General features: G+C 43.1%; 1 protein-coding gene across 1 annotated transcript in view; it reads left to right on the top strand.

Annotated features, from left to right (window-relative positions):
• The window catches only part of SVOPL (SVOP like), a 48,491-nt gene extending 25,708 nt beyond the window's left edge, over positions 1 to 22,783 (top strand). Inside the window, exons 9-12 of the mRNA XM_030214902.1 lie at positions 5,680 to 5,761; positions 8,772 to 8,861; positions 13,538 to 13,651; positions 22,659 to 22,783. Coding sequence (XP_030070762.1) covers positions 5,680 to 5,761; positions 8,772 to 8,861; positions 13,538 to 13,651; positions 22,659 to 22,670 — 298 coding nt within the window. The 3' untranslated portion in view covers positions 22,671 to 22,783. The remainder of the gene's footprint in view (positions 1 to 5,679; positions 5,762 to 8,771; positions 8,862 to 13,537; positions 13,652 to 22,658) is intronic.
• Positions 22,784 to 26,368: the final 3,585 nt, after the last annotated feature.

Here is a 26,368-nt window from a genome sequence, read left to right as displayed (position 1 = left end):
CAGGACCTCTACCTGGGATTTAAAAGATTTTTTTGCATAACAAAGAAAATGGATGATCATTTGAAGCTTCTTTGCGCCGTGCAACTTAAGCTAAATAACAATTTTTTTATTATATCTGGTTGTTGGTAGAAAATTAAATTGAAAATTAAAGTTTTTGAAATTTTGTCTATCCAGCAACTGTTAATAGGAGGTTTTTCTAGACCAATGATGACTTGTTTGACCAATCACACATGTAGGAGACCATAAGCTCCAGTATTGTGGATTAAGGTCTTAATGAGGTCCTAATTTTTGAGAAACAGGAATTTCTGAAAAATAAGAGATTTTGCTCTGTGTTTCCTACATATATACCATATTGTGTGTTTATAGTGGTGCTCCACATTAATATACCCTATATCCAAATTTTTAGAGGTGCTCAAAAAATAGTTGAACCATCTAACTGTAGCAAATTTCTTTGTTAGATATAAATGAAAGAAAAAAGATATGTTTTTGGGACTATTAGAAGGTGTATATAGATAAACCTTCTTCTCATCAAGCAACCATCATAATTTCCTGACAGGTCCAATTATTAGTAGAGTGCTTAAAAAGTGTTCATTGGAAGCTAAGTAAAAGATTTCAGGACCTGAGATGGATTTTTGTTGATCAACTAAGATAAGTACTTCAATTACATTTTGAAAATAAAGAACACAATAATGGAAAATTATGATATGATGCAGATTTTTGAAGCACTCTACTAAGCAAAATTGGACCTGTGAGGAAGTATGGTAGTTGCTTAATGAGAAGAGGGTTTATGCCTTCTGATGGTCCCCTCCAAATTTTCTTTTTTTCTTACATTTATATCTGATTGTTCAACTATTTTTTGAGCACCTCTAAAAACTTGGACATAGCTCGGATATATTAATGTAAGATTAACAGTTTGCTATTTCCCATAGTTAAGGAATATCTGTCTATCTATCTATCTATCTATCTATGGATGTGTGTGCATTTTATAACATATGGTTATTAAACTTTGGTGTTTAATAACCATCCTATATAATAATTTGCACCTCCAACGTTCCATCGCTGTCTGGCTGCTTGGGTTCGTAACATCGCATGACGTCAGCCAGCCTCCAGTGTTTCATTCCCCCTCGCTGCCCCGCCCTCGCGTCAAAACGTAATGACGTCAGAGGCCGGAACAGTGAGAGGGAAGGGAACGCTGGAGGCGAGCTGACATCAGGATGTTACCAACGGAAGGGAAGCCAGCCAGAAAATGATGAGGTACAAAGGAAGAGAGAATCACGGCACATCGAGGGGATGGCAGGCCAGAGCAGAGCAGAATCGATGGACAAGGATGGGAGGAGAGGACAGGAGAGAAGAGAATCGTTGGACACGGATGGGAGGGCAGGGAAGAGGAGAATCGGTGGACATGGAGGGGAGGGGAGGGGATGGGAGGGGAGGGCAAGGGAGAGACAAAAAAAATCGCTTACAAGAAAGCCTTTCTAGGGCCCGTTTCATTGTTGAGAAAACGGGCTGGGTTCCACTAGTAAGTTATAAAATGCACACACATCCATGCACACTTAGGTAGGCCATTTGCACTTGCCTCAGAACAGATGTAAATGTCTGCAACTGCTTTCCAGTGTGGCGTGATTTCTGTATAGAACTAGGGGTATTAATGTGGATTTAGGGCCCCTTTTACGAAGCTGCGGCTGGCATAAGCACGTGTTTTTGACGTGCACTGAGGCTCCCTTTTACTACAGTAGGTAAAAGGCAGGTCTTTGTTTTTTTTCAGGAAATGGCCGCATGGCCATTTTGAGGGGGAGCTCTTACCATCACCTGTAAGGGCTCCTGCACTAGCCTGGCATTAACCAGGCAGTGCACAGCACTGCCCAATTACCACCAGGTACACACCGGCGCTACAAAAACAAAAATATTTTTGTAGCGATGGATATGACGCTAGCTGGGGGTGGGAGCTACCACCAGGCTGCTGTGGTAGCCTGGCAGTACTTCCCGTTTAGTGAGCAGTAGGCCTGCATTGGGCTTACCGCTGCTTTTGTAAAAGCACCCCTCAGTGATTTCTGAATACATGGACAATCAGGGCATAGGCACCCCGTATAAGAGGCTTGGGGAGGCTAAGCCTCTCCAGCCCAAATGCAACCTCTTTTGGACGAACGTCGCTGGCAGATTGCCGGTTCCTGCCCAAAAGAAGCTGTAACTTCCCTTCCATGCGGCTGCCGCCAAACCAGCTGCCTCTCTGATTCAGTGGCCATCCATCGGCAAACACTATGCACGGAGCCATAGAGCTCCGCATGCAGCGCTGACAGCTCTTCCGGTCCCACCTTGGGACCGGAAGAGCTGTCAGCGCTGCCATGCGGAGCTCTATGGCTCCGTGCACAGTGTTTGTTTGCCGATGGATGGCCACTGAGGAAACAGAGAGGATGAGAGTTTGCGACGTCGCTGCATGAGGGGCCCACCAACCAGCTCGATCTGCTCATCCGAGCCGGTAAAGATTCCCAGGAAGTTGTGCACGGGGGAGGCGGGTGCATGCGATGTGTGCCATGATTTCGAGGGCGCTCGTAATGGAGGGCAAAGCAGGAAGTGATCACCTTTAGTTAGTAACCTGCACGGCGTTGGAGATCTTCCTGTTTTACATTTGTGTGAGAGGCACCGACGGCTGTAGAGTTGACTTGATTGACAGAGGACACTAGCCAATTAGCTCCCGGGGCGTTCGAAAACTGAATGCCAACCTATGGGATAGCTGATTCTTCCGTGTTGCGGGCCAATCGGTGTTGAGCTAACTGGTGATTGGTTGATGTTGGGGGATTACAATGCGGATGGAATTGGAGGGAAGAAGAGAGGATTGTAAACACGGAAGTTGCGTGCAGAGCATGGCCTCCTGAGCCTTGAGTAGCACGTTGTAGCAGGGTTGCCAGTTTAGAAACTGGGTTTCCTAGTCAAGTAAGTTTACACCCAACTGTCAGAGTTTTATAGAACTGTTTTTGTAGTTATAGTGTTTTTTTTATAACTTTGTCGTCTGGAACGCTCTACTTCGCCACCTTAAAACTCAAGAGGACCATACCCTCTTCAACAAGCTGTTAAAGACCTACTTCTTTGTCAAGACTTACTCCCTAATTTCCGCTTTTGATTGATGCACCCCCTTGTCCCTTCCCTGCCTAGCTCATACTGTTAGATTCTCCTCCCCCTTTTTGCATCTTGTATGCTTTTCTGTGCTTTTACCTTTGTAATTTTTACATAACTTTCTGTAAGCCACATTGCGCCTGCATGAGTGGGAAAATGTGGGATATAAGCAACCCATAAATAAATAAATAAATAAATATACTTGTATCTCATCTTGGGTGAATTCCTTTGTAAAGGCAAAATAAATTTCATTAATGGAAACTTTTGCCAAGAAATTGAAATAAAAAATGCTAAGAATAAATAGGATGATGGTAGGAAAATAGACATACCTGCTTATAATCGAAATAGAAAAACACCTATATTGTGACCCAAATCGGGAGATAGACGTTTATCTCACAAAAACGAATAAAGTGGTATAATCGAAAGCCGAATTTGGACGTTTTCAACTGCACTCCGTCACGGATGCGGACAAAGTTGATGGGGGCGTGTCGAAGGCGTGGTGAAGGCGGAACTGGGGCGTGGTTATCGGCCGATCAGAGATGGGCGCCTTTCGCCGATAATGGAAAAAAAATATGCGTTTTTAGCGAGAATTTAGGGCACTTTTCCTGGACCCTGTTTTTCCACGAATAAGGCCCCAAAAAGTGCCCTAAATGACCAGATGACCACTGGAGGGAATCGGGGATGACCTCCCCTGACTCCCCCAGTGGTCACAAACCCCTCCCACCACAAAATATGCCGTTTCACAACTTTTTATTTTCACCCTCAAATGTCATACCCACCTCCCTGGCAGCAGTATGCAGGTCACTGGAGCAGTTATTAGGGGGTGCAGTGGACTTCAGGCAGGTGGACCCAGGCCCATCCCCCCCCCCCACCTGTTACACTTGTGCTGGTAAATGGGAGCCCTCCAAACCGCCCCCCAAACCCACTGTACCCACATGTAGGTGCCCCCCTTCACCCCTTAGGGCTATAGTAATGGTGTAGACTTGTGGGCAGTGGGTTTTGAGGGGGATTTGGGGGGCTCAACACCCAAGGGAAGGGTGCTATGCACCTGGGAGCTGTTTTACCTTTTTTTTTTTTTTTGTAAAAGTGCCCCCTAGGGTGCCCGGCTGGTGTCCTGGCATGTGAGGGGGACCAGTGCACTACGAATCCTGGCCCCTCCCACGAATAAATGTCTTGGAGTTATTTGTTTTTGAGCTGGGCGCTTTCGGTTTCCATTATCGCTGAAAAGCAAAAATGCCCAGCTCAAAAAAAGATAAACGTCCATGTTTTTCGAAAATACGGTTCGGTCCGCCCCTTCACGGACCCGTTCTCGGAGATAAACGCCCATGGAGATAGACGTTTCTGTTCAATTATGCCCCTTATAGACTAACCTGTTTATTTCTGTGCTGTAATTGTTTAATAAACCAAGAAGTAAAACTGATACAAGAATATATTTTATGTAAATCTTAACTTGTTTTAAGCATTTTTTTTAGGTTTGCTTGCTTTGTTGTTTTTCTTTCTTTTTTTTGAAAATTATTTTGAGTATAATTGAAAATACAAAAATATAGTTAAATTCAGGCATAAACAAGACACCCTTGGTATCTCTGCACTTGTTACTATTTTACTTTTACTTATTTTTTTCTGTGCTGTCAGATAATTATGGATGTAAGCCCCACCCCTGACCCCACCCCCTTTAGCCTCCCCAAACAGTTGGGCCACCGACCGCCTATGAATCAGGGAGTTGGTGGGAGGTAGCGGAAGGGCTATTCTCTGTTTGGAGCAAACCATGGGAAAATACACTGGAGCATAAGTACATAAGTATTGCCATACTGGGAAAGACCAAAGGTCCATTGAGCCCAGCATCCTGTTTCCAACAGTGCCCAATCCAGATCACAGATACCCACCCAGCAAGGGCGGTGAATGTTCCTAGCATTGGTTGCCAACAGAAATTATATTTGTAATGGCAATGGGAGAGGAGGATTCCTGTAGCTTTCCAGATGATTAAGAAACTTGTCCTGTAACATCGGGAGGCTCATGTTCCTGGTATTGCAGTCAAGAGTATGAGGATTAGTTTGCAAATCGATTTTGTGTGTTTTATATGCTGGAAATGAATGACATCTGTAGATCTGGAACTGGAAATTGCAGTTTGTTTTCCTTACCATCTAAATTTTCTTCCACTGTGTTACCACTTGTTTTATTTATTCAAAAATTTATAGAATGCTCTATCTAAAATTCTAGATGGTGTACAACCAAACATATACAATAAATTTCTCTTTGTGGTTTAAGCTGGTTTTGGTTTGGAGTAAATTCCTGGCATGTGCATTAATACTGAAAATCATGTGATCTTATAGGCCTAAAGCCTCTCAGCTATTGCTGGTCCCACTCCAACAGCCCGATACCAGGCGCTGTAGCCAGTGGAGCATTTTTCTACTGTGGCCTCTGAAGGTGACCCCCTTTACCTCTACAGAACAGAATCCCTACATAAAAGGGACTACACAGATTTTATAAATTAGACATGAGAAGTTGATGCTGATTCCTCCACCTAAGAGTCAGAAAAAATAATGTTATTTTTTTTCTCTTTCTCTCTAGAACTGGTTTGATTGCCATTCTCTTCTGCCTTCGTGCATTGGTATCAGCAAACTTCAGCACAATCTATATTTACACAGCAGAGGTTAGTGTTTGGAAAAAGGCTAAAATTTATAAAGCAATGAGTGAATTTCTGGTGACCAAGCCAATGTGGACTGTAGGAAAATATTTGCCAGGGAGAAGAGCTCTCTGAGGATGTAGGCAGTGGAAGTGCTCTTTGAGGGGCCAATGCAGAAAGCTAGCATGTGCCATAGTTAACAAAGTCTACAATACATGCTTGTTATAGGTCCCACAATGCAGAAAGGATTTCAGCACTGAAGTTATCTTGTGTGGTAGATATCAGCGCATAGCACATTAAAAATGTATGGTAAGGAGGCTATTAGCTAATCTGCAGTAACAGAGATATGTTTCTATGCTGTTTACTGATGCCTACCAGGCGAGAAATGTACCTCAAAGTTTAAACCAGCATAGAAAGCTAAGGAAAGCCTGCTGACCTGAAGCCCCTGCTCCTGATATAACTTTCTGCATCAGTCCTGACATTCCTGCAGGCTAGCAGCCCCCTCCTTGCACCTGAACTTTCTCTGGTATCCAGCAGTACATCCCACACCTGACCCAACCCCGGGCTTCCCTGAAGAAGCAGGTGTGTTGCTCATGTGCTGGTCTCTATTTTGGGCAGTGGTTGTGCCTGACCCTGCTTGGTGCATTCTGGGTGCACTAAGCTAGGCTAGTCTGCTGAATAAGGAAAGTTTTCTCTTATTTTGTAGTCTCCACCCAGAGATAAGGCACTATCATTGTCCAAGAGTTTAATTACATATTGAGTGAAGAAATATTTTCTCCAAATTACTTTAAATTTACTACTTTGTAGCTTCATTGCGTGTCCCCAGGCCTAGTATTTTTGGAAAAAGTAAACAAGCAATTCACTTCTACTCATTTCACTCCACTCAGTATTTTATAGACCTCTAACATATCTTCCCTCAGCTGTCTCTTCTCCAAGCTGAAAAGCCCCAGCCGCTTTAGCCTTTCCTCATAGGGAAGTCATCCCATCCCCTTTATCATTTTTGTCGCCTTTCTATGTACCTTTTCAAATTCCTCTATATCTTTTTTGAAATGGGGTGACCAGAATTGCACACAGTATTCAAGGTGCAGTCATACCATGGAGTGATATAAGGGCATTATAACATTCTTATTTTTGTTTTCCGTTCCTTTCCTAATGATTCCTAACATTCTATTTACTTTCTTAGCCGCCGCTGTACACTGAGCAAAGGGTTTCAACATATCATCAATGATGACACCTAGATCCTTTCTTGGGTGGTAATTCGTAATGTGGAACCTTGCATCACGTAGTTTGGGTTCTTCTTTCCCACATTCATCACTTTGCACTTGCTCACATTAAACGTCATCTGCCGTTTAGACGCCCAGTCTCCCAGTCTTGTAAGGTCCTCTTGCAATTTTTCACAATTCTCTTGCAATTTAATAATTTTGAATAACTTTGTGTCATCAGCAAATTTAATTACCTCACTAGTTATTCCCATCTCTAGATCAACATGGTTTCACCAAAGGGAAGTCGTGCCAAACGAATCTCATTGAATTCTTTGACTGGGTGACGGGAGAATTAAATCAAGGACATGCTATGGACGTCATCTATTTAGATTTCAGCAAGGCTTTTGACACGGTTCCCCACAGGAGGCTCTTGAATAAACTAGAAGGGCTGAAGGTAGGACCCGAAGTGGTGAACTGGATTAGGAACTGGTTGACGGGCAGACACCAGAGGGTGGTAGTGAATGGAGTTCGCTCGGAGGAGGGAAAGGTGAGTAGTGGAGTGCCTCAGGGATCGGTGCTGGGGCCCATTCTGTTCAATATATTTGTGAGTGACATTGCCGAAGGGTTACAAGGTAAAGTTTGCCTTTTTGCGGATGACACCAAGATTTGCAACAGAGTGGACACCCCGGAGGGAGTGGAAAACATGAAAAAAGATCTGAAGAAGCTGGAAAAATGGTCTAACGTTTGGCAATTAAAATTCAATGCAAAGAAATGCAAAGTGATGCACTTAGGGAGTAGAAATCCAAGGGAAGCATATGTGTTAGGTGGGGAGAGCCTGATAGGCACGGACGGGGAGAGGGATCTTGGGGTGATAGTATCTGAGGACCTGAAGGCGATGAAACAGTGCGACAAGGCGGTGGCCGTAGCGAGAAGGTTGCTAGGCTGTATAGACAGAGGTGTGACCAGCAGAAAAAAGGAGGTTTTAATGCCCCTGTATAAGACGTTGGTGAGGCCCCACCTGGAGTATTGTGTTCAGTTTTGGAGGCCGTACCTTGCGAAGGATGTTAAAAAAATGGAAGCGGTACAAAGAAAAGCTACGAGGATGGTATTGGAGTTGCGTTCCAAGACGTATGAAGAAAGACTTGCTGACCTGAACATGTATAATCTGGAGGAAAGGAGGAACAGGGGTGATATGATACAGACGTTCAAATATTTGAAAGGTATTAATCCGCAAACTAATCTTTTCCGGAGATGGGAAGGCGGTAGAACGAGAGGACATGAAATGAGATTGAAGGGGGGCAGACTCAGGAAAGATGTCAGGAAGTATTTCTTCACGGAGAGGGTGGTGAACGCTTGGAATGCCCTCCCACGGGAGGTGATGGAGATGAAAACGGTAACGGAATTCAAGCATGCGTGGGACAGGCATAAAGGAATCCTGTGCAGAAGGAATGGATCCACAGAAGCTTAGCTGAAATTGGGTGGCGGGGGGAAGAGGGGTTGGTGGTTGAGAGGCTAGGATGGGGGAGGGCAGACTTATACGGGGTCTGTGCCGGAGCCGGTGATGGGAGGCAGGACTGGTGGTTGGGAGGCGGGAAATACTGCTGCACAGACTTATACGGTCTGTGCCCTGAAAAAGACAGGTACAAATCAAGGTAAGGTATACACATATGAGTTTATCGTGGGCAGATATGATGGACCGTGCAGGTCTTTTTCTGCCGTCATCTACTATGTTACTATGTCCAGAAAACTTCCTATGGGATAAGGTGACACCATGTTAGCAGCACTTTGGGTCTGATTTTATGTGCATTGATGCCACTTTTGTTATCCTTTGCTAGGTTTATCCTACTGTCATGCGAGCCGTGGGAATGGGAGCAAGTGGATCACTGTGTCGTATTGGTGCTATGTCAGCACCATTTATAGCACAAGTAAGAAGTTTCCTAACCCCTACAAGTGAGTTAAGATATGGCATGACATGACATCCAAATTTATTCAGATGCTTAAGCAGTTAGTGATCTGTACTGCCAAATCCAAACCACTGTTCCCTCTATGCTGAGCAGGAGTCCTCCAACTGCATTGCTGCCAGTGGGGGGGAGGGGGGGGGCTTCAATATTGTCTTTTCAATCACTAGGGACAGGCAGGTTCCCTGGAGTCTTGCAAAGCTTGCCTGTCCCTCCGTATTGAAAACGTGGTAGTGAAACAGCACCACCGACTGGCAGGACTATGGGTGGAGGACTCTCACACAGCTAGAGAGAACAGTGGTCCAAATATTACAGACTGGCCAGTTGAAATGCTTTTATATGGCTAAGGTTAAGGGGTACATAAACTACAGAAGAGATTAGTGATCCAATTTGAAGAACCTTTGGAAAATCTTTGTTGGATTGGTTAGACAAACCTTCTTTAAAGCATGAGGCCCAGGGATTCCAAAATCCAAAGGCAGGACCACAGCAATCGCATTTTCTGCTAGAAACATCATTCCTTGCAATTTACCTCATTCTCTTAAGAGTGAATGACAAATAGAAAAGAAATTTCCTGAGATAATCCTAGTAACTCTGCTCTTTCTTCTAGTTTAGAAATGGAGGTTGGGTTACAGGCCACTGGCATGCCTTCTGCCTTATTCTTTCTACCCTAAATCAAAATCATAGTACAATAAAAAAACATAATGGGGCACATTTTCAAAACAAAAAAAATGTCCAAAAAATCATAAGGTGGCAGAAAGATGTTTTTCTCTCAAAAACATCCATGTTGTAATTTTCAACACCCGAGTTTAGACGTTTTGCTTCACAGTTCATCCATATTTCAAGGGGGCATATTGGGGGCATTTTTGGACAGGACATGGCAGCACCAAAAGATAGGTCCAAGAAAACAAATAGGCAGGTGATCCACAATATCCAGACTGGAGCAGATTACCCTTGTGATCTGCTTCTTTTCTGTTCTGGCACCCAAAGATAGACATTTTTCTGCAATAATGGAACAAAATCAAAATGTCTAGGGCCAAAATTAAGACATTTTTGGCTAGAGCTGTTTCAGTCATGACTAAGTAACCAAAAGGTGTCCTAAATGATGGAGGGATTAAAGCATAATCCCCTTAGCCCCCACCCCCACACCCCACCCCCCGTGGTCACTGATGACTCCCTCCCACCCACTCCCCAAAATGTGAAAGAAACAATGCATACCAGCCTCTACAACAGCTTCAGATGTTATGGTCAGTCCTATTAGAGTAGCAAGCTGGAGTAGCCTAGTGATTTGTGCAGTGGACTGTAGAGGAGGGAACCCAGGCTCATATCTCACTCTGTTACACTTGTGGTGGAAAGTGTGAGTCCACCAAAAACCTACTGTACCCACATATAGGTGGGTACAGTAGACATAAGGGCTATTATTGTGGTGTACAGTAGGCTTTTGGTGGGTTTTAGAGGGTTTTCCAAACAATATAAGAGGATGATGGTGAGATAAAAGACTAAAAAGACTACACACTTCAAAAAACACACTAGAATGTAAAGAACTCCTGAAACTCTGGGACCTACACGCTCCAAACACCCAACCAACACACGAAAAAGGACACACACTGGACATCATCACACACAAATTCGACCAAGATTCAACTATCCGACTCACAGACACAAGATGGATACCCACACCATGGACAGACCACTATAAAGCACATATCTCCCTCCTCTGGCGAAAAACACACAGAAACGCAGTCAACAAAAACGAATGAACAACATACACTACGAGAGGAAAGATAGACCCTACATCATTCTGGCAACAGGTCTACCAAAATGAACGGCCACTAAACACCGACACCGTACAATTCCTCCTAGAATGGGATAACATATGTAAAACAACATTAGACACAATTGCCCCAATCCAAACCAGAACATCGCACAGGAAAAAATCAAATCCATGGTTCACCGAAGAGCTGAAAGAACTGAAAACACAAGTTAGAAAACTAGAACGCGCATGGAACAAAAAGAAAGATGAACACACACTGAATGCATGGAAATCACTTCGGAGGAAATACAAATACACCATAAAACAGACTAAAAGACTACACTACAAAACTATGATTGGACCAAACTACAAAGACACCCACAAACTCTTCCACCTTGTAAATAAGCTGCTAGACACCTCACCTGTCATAAACAACAACAAAGAAATACCAGGGGTCGACGACCTCGCGAAATACTTCAAAGAGAAAATCACACAACTACGACTTAGAATACCCACTAGCCCCACCGAATACTCAACATTCCTGAACTGTCTAGACCCTGAAGACGGAATACACCCAGCAGACAGGATCTGGACCGAATTCGAAGTACTGTCAGAAGACCTTATCGTTAGAATGCTTAAAAGATTCGCCAAATCCCAATGCAAATTAGACATCTGCCCAAGTAACCTCATGAAAGCAGCTCCTCATCAATTCATATCAGACTTAACGAACCACCTGAATTTCATGCTACAAAACGGTCTTTTTCCAAAGGAAAAAGGAAAAATCCTACTCACCCCAATACCCAAAGACACAAAGAAAAACGCTAGTGAATTAACTACAGACCAGTTGCATCCATACCACTAATAACTAAAATAACAGAAGGAGTGGTAACCAAGCAACTCAGAAATTATCTCGACAGGTTCTCCATACTGCATGATGCCCAATCAGGATTCCGCTCGAATCACAGCACAGAGACAGTACTAACTACCCTACTGACCAAATTTAAGCAACGGATAGCAACTGGCTCCAATATACTCCTCCTACAATTTGACATGTCAAGTGCCTTCGACATGGTTGACCACGGAATCCTATTACACATTCTTGAATATTTCGGCATCGGAGGCAATGTCCTAAATTGGTTCAAGGGATTCTTAACCTCACGCTCATAACAAGTCACATCAAATTCAACCACATCTGCCGCATGGACACCTGAGTGCGGAGTACCGCAGGGATCTCCCCTTTCACCAACAATTTTCAACCTACTGATGACCCCACTAGCAAAACTTCTATCAAACCATAACCTTAACCCCTTACATATATGCCGATGATGTAACGATATCTATTCCTTTTAAACGAAACATCAACGAAATCTCTAACGAAATCAACCAAAGTCTACACATCATGAACACCTGGGCAGATGCATTCCGACTGAAATTGAACGCAGAAAAAACTCAATGCCTCATACTAACCTCCCAATACAATACAACAAAATTTACTACTATCAACACACCTAAACTAAACTTGCCAATTTCAGAAAATTTAAAAATCCTCGGAGTAACAATCGACCGCCACCTTACACTTGAAACTCACGCGAACAACACAACAAAAAAGATGTTCTTCTCCATGTGGAAGCTGAAAAGAATAAAACCATTCTTTCCAAGATTTGTCTTCCGCAACCTGGTACAATCACTCGTATTAAGCCATCTGGACTACTGCAACTCATTATACGCAGGCTGCAAAGAACAAATAATGAGAAAACTTCAGACAGCTCAGAATACAGCGGCCAGACTCATCTTCGGAAAACCAAAATACAAAAGTGCAGCACCATTACGCAAAAAACTACACTGGCTCCCACTTAAGGAACGTGTCACCTTTAAAATATGCACATTAGTGCATAAAATCATTCACGGTGAAGCCCCTGCATACATGTCCGACTTGGTAGACCTGCCACCCAGAAACGCCAAAAAATCATCCAGAACTTTCCTCAACCTCCACTTCCCTAAGTGCAAAGGCATAAAGTATAAAGGACTACATGCTTCAACCTTCTCCTACAAGAGCACGCAACTCTGGAACGCACTACCACGCGGCCTGAGAGCGGTCTACGAGTTGACAGACTTCCGCAAACAATTGAAGACCTATCTCTTTGACAAAACATACCGCAAGGAGCAAAACATATAAATCCCATATACATCACAACAATGCCTCAAGATATTACCCCACGTAATCCACGTCCCCGTACTCTCCCATTCAATATCTACCCACAGATAAAAACTGTCTACCCCATCGCTCACTTGCTATTATTCGATCAGCGTATTAAATCCCTTACACCATATCCTTTAGTTTCCACGCCCCAAAGGCGACTGATCTGACCTTGTCTTCCTTTATCTGTTCACAATGTAACCCATAATCGTAATGTAATGTAATATAAGAAACTGTATTTCCATCATTTACAATGTATTGTAAGCCACACTGAGCCCGCAAATAGGTGGGAAAATGTGGGATACAAATGCAACTAAATAAATAAATAAATAAAGATATGTACCTGGGACCTTTTATGTGAAGTCCATTGCAGTGCCCCACTGCTTTGTTTGCTTTTTGTATGTTTTTCCCTTAGATGTTGTTTCCCCCCCCCCCCCCCCCCCCCCCGAAAATGATCACAATAGAAAAACACACTGAGCACAAAATGTCTAGGAAATGTCCATTTTCAAAATAAAAAGATAAGATTTTTTTTTCTGGTTCAAAAATTTATGCTCCCCACTTGATTTTTGGACATTTTTAACAAAACATCCAAAACAGGATTTAGATGTCATATTGAAAATGCCCCTCCACATATAATTGTTAAAACTCCTAAAAGCCTGATTTTGCTGTAATTCAACTTTCAATTGTAAACTGCAGGTTCTGATGAGCACATCAATGGTGGGTGCCCTCTGTCTGTTTGCTGGGGTGTGTTTCATCTGTGCTATTTCTGCAATCACCCTGCCCATAGAGACGAAAGGACGAGCACTTCAGGTAGGCATCGGCCTCAGTCCAATGTCATGCTGTTCAAATAGTGCCTTGTTTCTCAATAAATTCTCTAGCTCTTTCCCAATGGTGAGAAAGCTTAAAATAAAAAAAGTGGAAATGAGAATTCATTAAAAGGTATTGCCTAGAGCTTGTCTGGTTAACTTTCTATGAAACATCCATCTACTAGAATATAGGAACTAGAATCTCATTATAAAATGCAGGGAGATACACATGATAAGATTGATTTTTAGATTTTTTTTCAAAGATCTTGTTAAGGTCTTATTATATTGTGCAAAGCTGTAATGATATTTGAATTTTTTGCTTGTTTGTTGTTGCTGCATTTCTGTCATCAGTTTCATCTTTGTCAAAAGGTGCCAGAAAGTGGTTACTCACCTGTAGCAGGTGGTCTCTGAGGACAGCAGGATGAATAATCATTACCTCACTGAAGGGTGACATCATCTGACAAAACCTGATGTCACCCATCAGTGTGAACATTACATCCTGCTTGTCCTTGGAGACAGTGAAGTTACTCATCTGTAGCAGATGTTCTTCAAGGGCAGCAGGATGAACATTCTCACTGATGGGTAATGCTGGGCTCCATTGGATGACATAACCCATCAGTGTGAACATTACATCCTGCTTGTCCTTGTAATGCCAGGCTCCATTGGATGATATAACGCATCAGTGAGAACATTACATCCTGCTTGTCCTTGGAGAAAGTGAAGTTACTCATCTGTAGCAGATGTTCTTCAAGGGCAGCAGGATGAATGTTCTCATTGATGAGTAATGCCACGCTCTGTTGGATGATGTAACCCATCAGTGAGAATATTACAACCTGCTTGTTCTTGGAGAATGACGAAAACAGAAGTTTTCCCTTGATTCACAAAATAAATAAATCATAAGGCTTATTTAGGGAATTTTGCTGCCTTATCCATCATTAAGGGGCCATTTTACTAAGCTGCGTTAAAAAGTAACCTAAGCTCCTTAGGCCTGAGGTTCTGCACTTGGGGGGAACCTTTTTTTTAAGGTACCCCTGCAAGTGCATAATAGGGCTTAGGGAGAAGAAATATGTTTTCACAGAACCAGCCCACGTATCGGCACTTATTGCCTCGGTAAAAGTGGATAAGCAATAAATTATAAGATAACTCCACTTAGCTAGTTTTGCATCATCCGTTATATATTTCCTTTTGTCAAACTCCCTTAGATATCCTAATCTTGGATCCCAAATTTATGGACTTGAGTATGGGTTACCTTGAAAATGTATATTGTTTTTTCTCTTTATATATTTTCTTAACATTCCTTAACAGTTATGTAACTGCCTTATTTTTGTATACTTTCTTAAGCAAGATATTTCTTGTAATAAAATGGATAAATGAATAAATATTAAAATAAAAAAAAAAAAGTAACCTAAGCTATGACTAGTGTATGGGCTTCCTGCATGCTGAGGCCACTGTTTGTGTGGCTGTAAAATGACCACATTTTTCTTTTTTACAATAATGGTCGTGCGCTAATTGTCCCATTAGTGCATGAACCCTTAACTACACCTATTTTCTAGGCAGTAAGGGTTCACATGCTAACCAAGTGCTAATCAGTTAGCACATGACGATGTAGCTATCTAACAGATTAGCACTGGGCACGCCTACTCTCCACCCCCAAAACACCACCAGTGCTAAATTTTTGTATTTTATTTTTTAGCATATGGGAAGTGCACACAGATGCCAAAACTACCATGGCATGCATGTGCATGCCCCATGGTAGTGGTTTTTAACATGCAGTAAACATGTGCTAGTGCTTACCATAGTTTAGTAAAAAGGCCCCTAAATTCGATCAACTCACTCCCTGTATGACACCACTGTTGTCACTTATCTTTCCAAAGCAGCAAAGTGACCCTGGATTCCTTCTCTTTTTCTGCAGGCAGGGTGGGCTTTAGGCAGTATGACTAGTGCTGCTTCTCAGGTGTGCTGCTAATGCTTGAAAGGGGTGCCAATGGAACCCCTTCCCTCTTGGCCACACAAGTTGCTGTAGTGACTAAAGCTGGAAATATTTTATTTATTTCTAGACCACTTAAATCTAAGCAGTTTACAAAATACAGATAAGGGGAAACTCTGGGATCTACCAAAAATCAGCCTCGATTGGATCACGGTGCCATGATCCTGCAGTTCTTGCTTTCTAGCAATTTTGCTTTATTTTCATCCCTGCCCGCAGTTCATCCCAGTCATTGCAACACTAACTCTTGAACAGAGGCCACAAACAACAGTGTCCTTTGGAATCCACTAGCATGGCCTCTAGGTGTCACTGTTAAGCAAAAGCTGGGACACTCTTCCCCCCCAGGGGCTCTGAATACTGCCTCTGCATTATCTAGCCGTGGTGGGTCTGCGCAGCCGGGTCCTGGGATTGAATTCAGACTTTCTGCACAATGAGTCTGTGGCATGTGTTTTAAACAGGAAGCCTGTTTTGTTTTCCATTCCTTTCCTAATAATACCTAACATTCTATTTGCTTTCTTAGCCGCAGCAGCACACTGAGCAGGGGGTTTCAACGTATCATCGACGACGACACCTAGATCCCTTTCTTGGTCTGTGACCCCTAACGTGGAACCTTGCATGACATAGCTATAACTTGGGTTCCTCTTTCCCACATTCATCACTTTGCACTCGCTCACATTAAACATCATCTGCCATTTAGACTCCAAGTCTCGTAAGGTCCTCTTGTAATTTTTCACAATCCTCCCGTGATTTAACAACTTTGAATAACTTTGTCATATCAGCAAATTTAATTACCTCACTAGTTACTCCCATCTCTAGGTCATTTATAAATATGTTAAAAAGCAGTGGTCCCAGCACAGACCCCTGGGGAACCCCACTAACTACCCTTCTCCATTGAGAATACTGACCATTTAACCCTACTCTCTGTTTTCTATCTTTTAACCAGTTTTTAATCCACAATAGAACACTACCTCCTATCCCATGACTCTCCAATTTTCTTTGCAGTCTTTCATGAAGTACTTTGTCAAACGCCTTCTGAAAATCCAGATACACAATATCAACCGGCTCACCTTTATCCATGTTTGTTCACCCCTTCAAATAAATGTAATAGATTGGTGAGGCACGATTTCCCTTCATTAAATCCATGTTGGCTTTGTCTCATTAATCCATGCTTTTGAATATGCCCAGCACCGACGTCAGACTCACTAGTCTATAATTTCCTGGATCTCCTCTAGAACTTTTTTTAAAAAATCGGCGTTACATTGGTCACCCTCCAAATCTTCCGGTACCACGCTCAATTTTAAGGATAAATTACATATTACTAACAATAGCTCCACAAGTTCATTTTTCAGTTCTATCAGTACTCTGGGATGAATACCATCTGGTCCAGGAGATTTGCTACTTGTCAATTTGTAGAACTAGCCCATTACATCCTCCAGGTTTATAGAGAATTCATTCAGCCTCTCCAACTCGTCAGCTTCGAATACCATTTCTGGCACCGGTATCTCTCCAGTATCTTCCTCAGTGAAGACCTAAGCAAAGAATTCATTTAATCTCTATACTATAGCTTTGTCTTCCCTGAACACCCCTTTTACCCCTCAGTCATCTTGCGGTCCAACTGATTCTTTTGTCGATTTCTTTTACCTAAAAAATTTTTTACTATGTGTTTTTGCCTGCAACGCATTCTTTTTTTTTTTTTCGAAGACCCTTTTAGCCTTCCTTATCAGCGCTATGCATTTGACTTGACAGCACGTTACCGCTGGGTTACTGTGGGAGCCCCTACTGCCACCTCAATGGGTGGAGGTAAGTGCTCCCCCTCCCCACATGGCTATGCGGTAAGAATAATCTTTATGCATGGCCATGTCTGGTAACAAGGGCCCTGGTGTGTGGCAAAAATAGCCCTGTTGCTACCATAGGGCCCTTTTTACCGCAGCTTGGTAAAAGGACCCCTAAGTGCATAAAGTTAGGACAGCAAAAAGACTATCTGCCAGATTAACCTGGCACCAGTCTGAATGTCAGCCAGTGCATGGTTAATGTCCAGGTGTCTGTGCTGACCCGCAGATTCAACGTCGGAGCCTGGCCATGACAAGTACAGAAGGAAAAGAATATTTGATGCAATATATAGACCAGTCGTACCCAAGCTTGACCTCAGGACCCGACAACCAGTTGGAATTTTAAGGTCTCCACAATGGATATGCATGAAAATATACTATTTTTTTCATATATGCAAATATATTTCATGCATATTCATTGTGGGGATCTTAAACTTCCAACTGGTTGCTGGGCCCCAAGGACAAGTGTGGGAACTACCAATCCCGACTGACAAGCTTGTTGTAATTATGCTACTAAAAATCATCCTGGTCCAAGAATGCAATAGATCGATCACTTCTAGAGCTGTGGGAACAGAAGATAGTGTAGTGTAGGGCAGGGCAGGGTGAACTGCCTCTGATCACTTATAATCTACTCAAATAATTAGACAGCAAAGAATTTAATCAAATGCATTTTTGTTTTATTCATTTGGATTTAGCTCACGCTTTCAGTAGTAGTGCAAGATGTTACATTCAGGTTCAGTGGGTATTCCCTTGTCCCTGGAGGCAGAGGAGGACTGACAGTAATCTGGGCTCTCAAGCTAAAATGGTCACGGGTCCCCAACCACTTATCAAAAGTGATTAAATTAGATAGACGTTAGGGCACACTGGGCCCCCTATAATTGTGGGCCCTCAAGCACTGCCCTATTGTCCCAATGGTCAGTCCGTCCATGCCTGGAGGGCTCTCAGGGTAAGGCAATGGAGGGTTAAATAACTTGTCCAAAATCACAAGGAGCTGCAGTGAGATTTGAACTGGGCTTCCTAGCTGCTCTAACCATCAGGCTACCCCCTCCACCTTGATTTACTTTAACTTGGTGAATATTTGTAAAGTTGAATTGTTCAAAAATACTGCAAATATCAGAATATTTGTTTCCAGACCAGGTAGATATGGAGATCTGAAGTCTGAAAGGCACAGACAAATTTGTTGCTGCACTGTGGTTCAGATGAGGTTAAATTCAGTACTCCTCTTACATACAGCAGACATACATTTTTGTGAGGCCAGCAATTAACTGAGGGGGAGGGGTACTGAGTAGCCCAATGATTAATGCATCAGGCTTTGATCCTGGTGATCTGGGTTCAATTCCCACTGCAGCTCCTTATGACCTTGGGCAAGTCACCTAATCCTCCATTATCCCAGGTACAAAAACTTAGATTGTGAACCCTCTAGGAACAGAGAAAGTGCCTATATATAATATAATGTGTGCAGCGCTGCATACATCTAGCTGCGCTATAGAAATGATCAGTAGTAGTATTTCTTCTTCCCTTCCCCAACCTCTCCTCCCCCAAAATAAAATTACAATTTTAAACACCTTACTTTAGTTGATGGGGATCCATCCCTATGACCAACCAGTTGAAGAAATCTGGAGTCTCCCACCCCGACTGCAAGGAAGAAGTCAGCAAAGAACTGCAACACTTTAAGTTGTTGTTGTCAGCACCGCCATCATGTTGCAAATTGATGGGAGAGGTTTGCCTGATGCTAATCTCACAAGATTAACATCAGGGAGCGCTCTTCCAGTACAGAACATGCTTGCAAGATGAGCAACAGCGCTTAAAGTGCCGCAGTTCTCTGTTAGCTTCTTCCTTGCAGTTGGGATGGGTGGCTGCAGATTTCATCAGCTGGGTGGGCCTGAGGGAAGAGTGGAGGGGCCCAAGCCCAACTGTGGCTAAGCCCCTGACGTAAGGGTCGATATGCAAAGTGAGTTAACTGGTTAAGGGTCCCTTTTACTAAGCTGCATAAGCATCTATGCACGCCCAATGCACGCCAATTTGGAGTTACCGCCCGACTTCTGAGTGGCTCTTGTGGTAATCTCATATTTGGGGCGTGCCAGACACGCGCATCCAAAAAATAATTTTTATTTTCTGGTGCGCGTCTGCTATGTGCGCCAAGTGGCATTTGATGAGTGTAGGTCATTACCACCCAGTTAACGCGCGGGACCTTACCACTAGGTCAATGGCTGGCAGTAAGGTTTCAGTCCCAAAATGGATATGCGCCAATTTTGATTTTGCCGCACGTCCATTTTCAGAAAAAATTGCAAAAAGGGCATTTTTTTTGCAGGCACGCTGAAAAATGGATCTGCGTGTGCCCAACACACGAGCCTACACTACTGCAGACTAAGCGTATTCTTTAAGTGGTGCCTAGATTTAGGCATGGTATATATAGAATAAGCTTAATTGATATCTCAGAGCCTAAAACTACACACCTCCATTTACATCAACAAAAACATGGTGTAAATCTCAGTGAGTAGATTTAGGCGTACTAGGCTATAATCTATAACTACGCACATACATTTTGGAACACCCATTTCTCTGCCTATAACCATGCCCCTAAATGCCTGCGCACATTAGAAGTTACATTATTAATAGTCTGGTATAGTAACCTTTATTTGGATCATCAGATCCGCGCATCTACCCCTGTTATGGCTAGAATGAGCCAAGCATGTCTCGGGGGTAGTGACGTAATCCTCATTAATCCTCTTTTTCCATATTTTCAGAGCTTTTTTCAAATATAGTTTTTTCAATAATTTAGTTACTTAGCTTTTTTTTTAGTGTAACTCAGTTACTCTTTCGCTTCAATGCACACAGCGGTGACTCGGTTAAACCGACATGGTTCCATGTTTCACGACAAACGCTGTATCAAAGAAAAAACGCTATAAAGATATAGGAGACTACCTTGATACAGCATTTGTCGCGAAACATGGAACCATGTCGGTTTAACCGAGTCTCCGCTGTGTGCATTGCAGTGAAAGAGTAACTGAGTTACACTCAAAAAAAGCTAAGTAAAAGCTAAGTAACTAAATTATTGAAAAAAAGTTCTGAAAATATGGAAAAAGAGGATTGATGAGGATTACGTCACTACCCCCGAGACATGCTTGGCTCATTCTAGCCATAACAGGGGTAGATGCGCGGATCTGATGATCCAAATAAAGGGTACATAAGTACATAAGTACATAAGTAGTGCCATACTGGGAAAGACCAAAGGTCCATCTAGCCCAGCATCCTGTCACCGACAGTGGCCAATCCAGGTCAAGGGCACCTGGCACGCTCCCCAAACGTAAAAACATTCCAGACAAGTTATACCTAAAAATGAGGAATTTTTCCAGTCCATTTAATAGCGGTCTATGGACTTGTCCTTTAGGAATCTATCTAACCCCTTTTTAAACTCCGTCAAGCTAACCGCCCGTACCACGTTCTCCGGCAATGAATTCCAGAGTCTAATTACACGTTGGGTGAAGAAAAATTTTCTCCGATTCGTTTTAAATTTACCACACTGTAGCTTCAACTCATGCCCTCTAGTCCTAGTATTTTTGGATAGCGTGAACAGTCGCTTCACATCCACCCGATCCATTCCACTCATTATTTTATACACTTCTATCATATCTCCCCTCAGCCGTCTCTTCTCCAAGCTGAAAAGCCCTAGCCTTCTCAGCCTCTCTTCATAGGAAAGTCGTCCCATCCCCACTATCATTTTCGTCGCCCTTCGCTGTACCTTTTCCAATTCTACTATATCTTTTTTGAGATACGGAGACCAGTACTGAACACAATACTCCAGGTGCGGTCGCACCATGGAGCGATACAACGGCATTATAACATCCGCACACCTGGACTCCATACCCTTCTTAATAACACCCAACATTCTATTCGCTTTCCTAGCCGCAGCAGCACACTGAGCAGAAGGTTTCAGCGTATCATCGACGACGACACCCAGATCCCTTTCTTGATCCGTAACTCCTAACGCGGAACCTTGCAAGACGTAGCTATAATTCGGGTTCCTCTTACCCACATGCATCACTTTGCACTTGTCAACATTGAACTTCATCTGCCACTTGCACGCCCATTCTCCCAGTCTCGCAAGGTCCTCCTGTAATCGTTCACATTCCTCCTGCGACTTGACGACCCTGAATAATTTTGTGTCATCGGCGAATTTAATTACCTCACTAGTTATTCCCATCTCTAGGTCATTTATAAATACATTAAAAAGCAACGGACCCAGCACAGACCCCTGCGGGACCCCACTAACTACCCTCCTCCACTGAGAATACTGGCCACGCAATCCTACTCTCTGCTTCCTATCTTTCAACCAGTTCTTAATCCATAATAATACCCTACCTCCGATTCCATGACTCTGCAATTTCTTCAGGAGTCTTTCGTGCGGCACTTTGTCAAACGCCTTCTGAAAATCCAGATATACAATATCAACCGGCTCCCCATTGTCCACATGTTTGCTTACCCCCTCAAAAAAATGCATTAGATTGGTGAGGCAAGACTTCCCTTCACTAAATCCGTGCTGACTTTGTCTCATCAGTCCATGTTTTTGTATATGCTCTGCAATTTTATTCTTAATAATAGCCTCCACCATCTTGCCCGGCACCGACGTCAGACTCACCGGTCTATAATTTCCCGGATCTCCTCTGGAACCTTTCTTAAAAATCGGAGTAACATTGGCTACCCTCCAGTCTTCCGGTATTACACTCGATTTTAGGGACAGATTGCATATTTCTAACAGTAGCTCCGCAAGTTCATTTTTTAGTTCTATTAATACCAGACTATTAATAATGTGATTCAAAGTTATATTTGAAGCTGAGCATTCTGTGAGCATTTATTTCTTGGCTCCCTTCATTTATATAAGGATTATTGCCTAGTGAACACATTAGAAGTTAGGCACATTGCATTACAGAATACACTTAGCGAGTTGTGCATGTAAATTCTAATTATTGCCAACTAGTGCTCATTATTGCTTGGTAACAGCTGTTACCAGTGCTGATTAGCTTATTAAGTTACATGCGTGGTTATAGAATACGCTTGGATTTCAGCACAGATCTCTAGGCACGCTATATAAAATCTGGGGGGAAAGTGCTTCAGGTTGGGTTTACTGGGGAAGTCACAGAGCTCAGCTGCTCATACTGAGCCATGAAATTCCTAATCTTCTGTTTCTTTCATTTCAGCAAATTAAATGAGAAGAGCCACAAGAACAGCCTTTTGACATCTTGCACTAGTTAAATGAAGTTTCATTTCATATTGAACAACTCTTGATATGCTTCTTGCAAACAATAGTTTCAAAATGTAACTATAGTACAAAATTAAAAACAAAACAGATAAGTGCTATTAGTGTAAAGACCTGTCAGAATGACAATAGGTATAGTAGAGGTCCAAAAATACAGATGCCAGAGATCCAGACTGCCTAAGAATTCATACCTCTACATATAACGACATCCGGATCATCTGAGAATCCAGACTACAACTACTGCACACCTTCTCTCTCCCTCCCAACCCCTCGGTCCAGAATCTTTCCCTCTGCTCCCGGCCCTGCCTGCAGCTCCCTCTCGCCCGGTGTACAATACCTTTTTAGAAGTATTCCATGCTGCAGCACCAGCACCAGCAGCTTTACTCACAGGCTGTCTCCATTCTGCACTGGGCCTTTTCCTTATCCCACCCTTATGAAAACAGGAAGTTGCATCAGAAGGGGCAGGACAGGTCAGAGAGCAAGATCCCATGCAGGCCAGAGGCAACCTGTGAGTAAAGCTGCCGCTGGAGCTGCAGCACGGAAGACTTCTGAAAAGGTATTGTACATCGGGGGAGTGAGAGAGAGCCGCATGCAGGGCTAGGAAAGGATGGGAGAGACGCCGGACCATGCGGGAGGAAGAAGGAGCCATTGCCACTGAGGGGCCTGGGCCCCCCTCTTTTGGGGAAGAGAGAGAGCCAGAGACACCACATGGGGAAGAGAGAAACAGAGAGACACTGGATGGGGAAGAGAGAACAGAGATGCTGGATGGTGAAGAGAGGCCCTGGATTTGCATTTTAAAAGTACTGCCTGAGAATCCAGAAAATCCCAAAATCCAGACTGACCCAATCCCCAAGAAGTCTGGATTTTTAGACTTGTACCGTATGTATATACATTCACTGTCCCAATCTCCCCCTGTCCTTGGGTCTGCACCATCTCTCCGGCACATACTGAATATGAGCACATGTTTTTCAGTGGCAAAAGGCACATGATCTTACAAAATACATAGTTTTCAAAGTGGGTAAAAGTACATGCACTGTAACATAGCAAGTGCCCTTTACCTCATATTAGGCCAGATTCAATAAATGGTGCTCAAATTTAGGCGCTGGGCTGAATGCTCTTTATAGAATAGCTCTTGGTGTAGATTTCAACACCCAACCTTGGGGACGAGAACTTACACCTGCTAAAACCTGGTGTAAATCCTGGCGCACAAGTTGAGCATGTAAGCCTGATATTCTATAACACTACACCTAAATTTGGGGAATGCTCCTGACCCACCCATGCCCCTCCCATGATCATGCCCCCTTTTGGGTAGCACATGACACAATTTAAGCACACAGTGTTACAGACGAGCATGCAGGCAGCTCCACGTGCAAATCCAAATTAGTGCTAATTAAGGTCAATAATTGTTTGTTGACATCTATTAATTTGCACAGGCATCTGCTTTGCACATTCAAATTTGGGCACTCTATATAGAATCTGGGAGTCTCAAACATGGCTTACAGCAGTACTTGCAGTCATACCCATGGGTAATATATCAAACACTAAACTGAGGCCAATGGCGTAGCCAGGAATTTTTAACAGTGGGTGTGTCTCCCCACCGTACCTTAAAATCACCTCGTATTTGACTCCGCAGCAGCAGCAACACTCTCTCTCTCTCTGAACTGTCCCGCCCTTCAGAACACATGAAGTTGCATCAGAAGGGGCAAGACGGTTCAGACAGAAAGCCCTGGTGTAGGCCGCAAGCAGCCTATGAGTGTCACTGGTGCTGCCCAGGTGAAGACTGGAGGTGATTTTAAGGCCCATGGAGAGGGAGAGAGGGAATTGCAGAGCTTTGCGGGGCCATGAAGGGAAGGAAGAGTTGCTGGTCTGTGCGTGGTGGGCAAGAGGAAGGAGGAAGGGAAATGCAGATCAACTGACAGGGGTGCTTACGCAATACACAAACCTTGAATGGCTACGCCATTGACTGGGTCTGAATCAGATTAGTGTTGGTGCTCCACACTGCCATGGAGTCGCTAGTTCAATGTAGGGCACACTCCAGGTTGTTCAGGGCTGGGAGTGCTGTGGAGCCAGTGTTCACAATCCAGTGACAAAGGAAGCAATTACTAAAGTGATACTTGGCAGCTGGATTAAGAGCTCATGATATAGAGTTCTGGAAATAGCACACTGTTGAATGGCTCCTAGTTTAGGACAGTTGCTTCACTGACCAGACCAGAGGATGGGTCTACTGAAAAGGTGTTTTTTTTTTTTTTTTTTGGGGGGGGGGGGGGGGGGGGGGTGGTGGTAATTCCATTTCAATTTGAGCTGGAAGAGGGAGAACCTACTTGGACCCCCTTACCCCACAGAAAAGGCAAAACTGATTTTTATCATATTTGTTTTTCTAAGGCCAGCTTTACCTTCTCCATTCAATATTGGAAACAAATTAAAAAAAAAAAAATAAAACTTTTAATTAAGATTCCTAAGGGTCAATTTTTGGAGCATCCAAGAAATTGAAATTGGGCATCAAATGCCACATGAAAGCTGTACAAATATATGTTGTGTGTGTGATAGAGAAAGTGATGAATAAATAGATGATGCAAATGATATACAGAGTGAAGGGATAGAATATCCTTGGAAAAACTGAATGTTTGTATCAAATTAAACTTCTTAATCTCTAATTCAATAAAGTTGCATGTTACATGTTTTAAGCTATAAAACCATCACCGAGATTCTTAACGTACCAATGCTAGAGAAAGGTAGCCAAATCTGGTAAAACAAATGCATTCTGCACAGACATAAAATGCTATGATGTATATCTGGTAAAGAACAGCAAAAGTTATATAAAAAAAAAAAAAGCACAAAAATCAGGACTCAGAAAATGCAGATCAGAAGACTTCTCATAGAATTTAGGAATATAGCAGGTAAGAACCACTTAAGCTATGCAGTCTGTGTCAGTTTGTCCCTGTCTACTGTGTCCCTGAGGAGCCAACTTATCTTGGATCATCTCCCTCCCATTCTCCAAACACACTCAACAATCTCAGAAGCTCAGGAAGCAGCAATGATGTCATGATCTACTGCAGATTTGGTGAAGACAAGATGCAAGTACAGTCCTTCAAAACTTCCCCACCCCGTCTCCCCTCTACAGTCCTTCAAAACTTCCCCACCCCGTCTCCCCTTATCCACAGTCCCTTCACTCATCTAGTTTAGTTTTATTTGGATTTGTCCACACCTTTTCAGCAGTAGCTCAAGGTGAGTTACATTCAGGTAACACTGGGTATTTTCCCTGTCGCTGCAGGGCTCACAATCTAAGTCTGTACGCGAGGCAATGGAGGGTTAAGTACCCTAGATGTCAAGCCTGATGCTTTAACCACTAGGCTACTCCTCCACTCAGTTCTGATCTGCTGTTTTCTACCATAGTATCAATGAAACACCTAATAGACATGCATAAGAACATTCAGAATAACAGATATGATGCGAACGCTGTTGATACAATGAAATGAAACATCTTAATAGGTTTCTTTCTCACTCAGATATCAGATATAAACTTTTGGCACCTGAGAAAAGAAACACAGTTTATTCATCCAATCGAACTGCTAGATAGGCTAGCCAATTTGATCAGAAGTATGCACTCTGGTGTATTATCTGCAGTGGAGTGACCATTGCTATATTTATGCC

Source organism: Microcaecilia unicolor, chromosome 9, assembly GCF_901765095.1.
Source record: "Microcaecilia unicolor chromosome 9, aMicUni1.1, whole genome shotgun sequence".
NCBI classification, from domain to species: Eukaryota; Metazoa; Chordata; class Amphibia; order Gymnophiona; family Siphonopidae; genus Microcaecilia; species Microcaecilia unicolor.
Note: the sequence above shows the minus strand (reverse complement) of the source record. Positions and strands in the feature narration are given on the sequence as shown.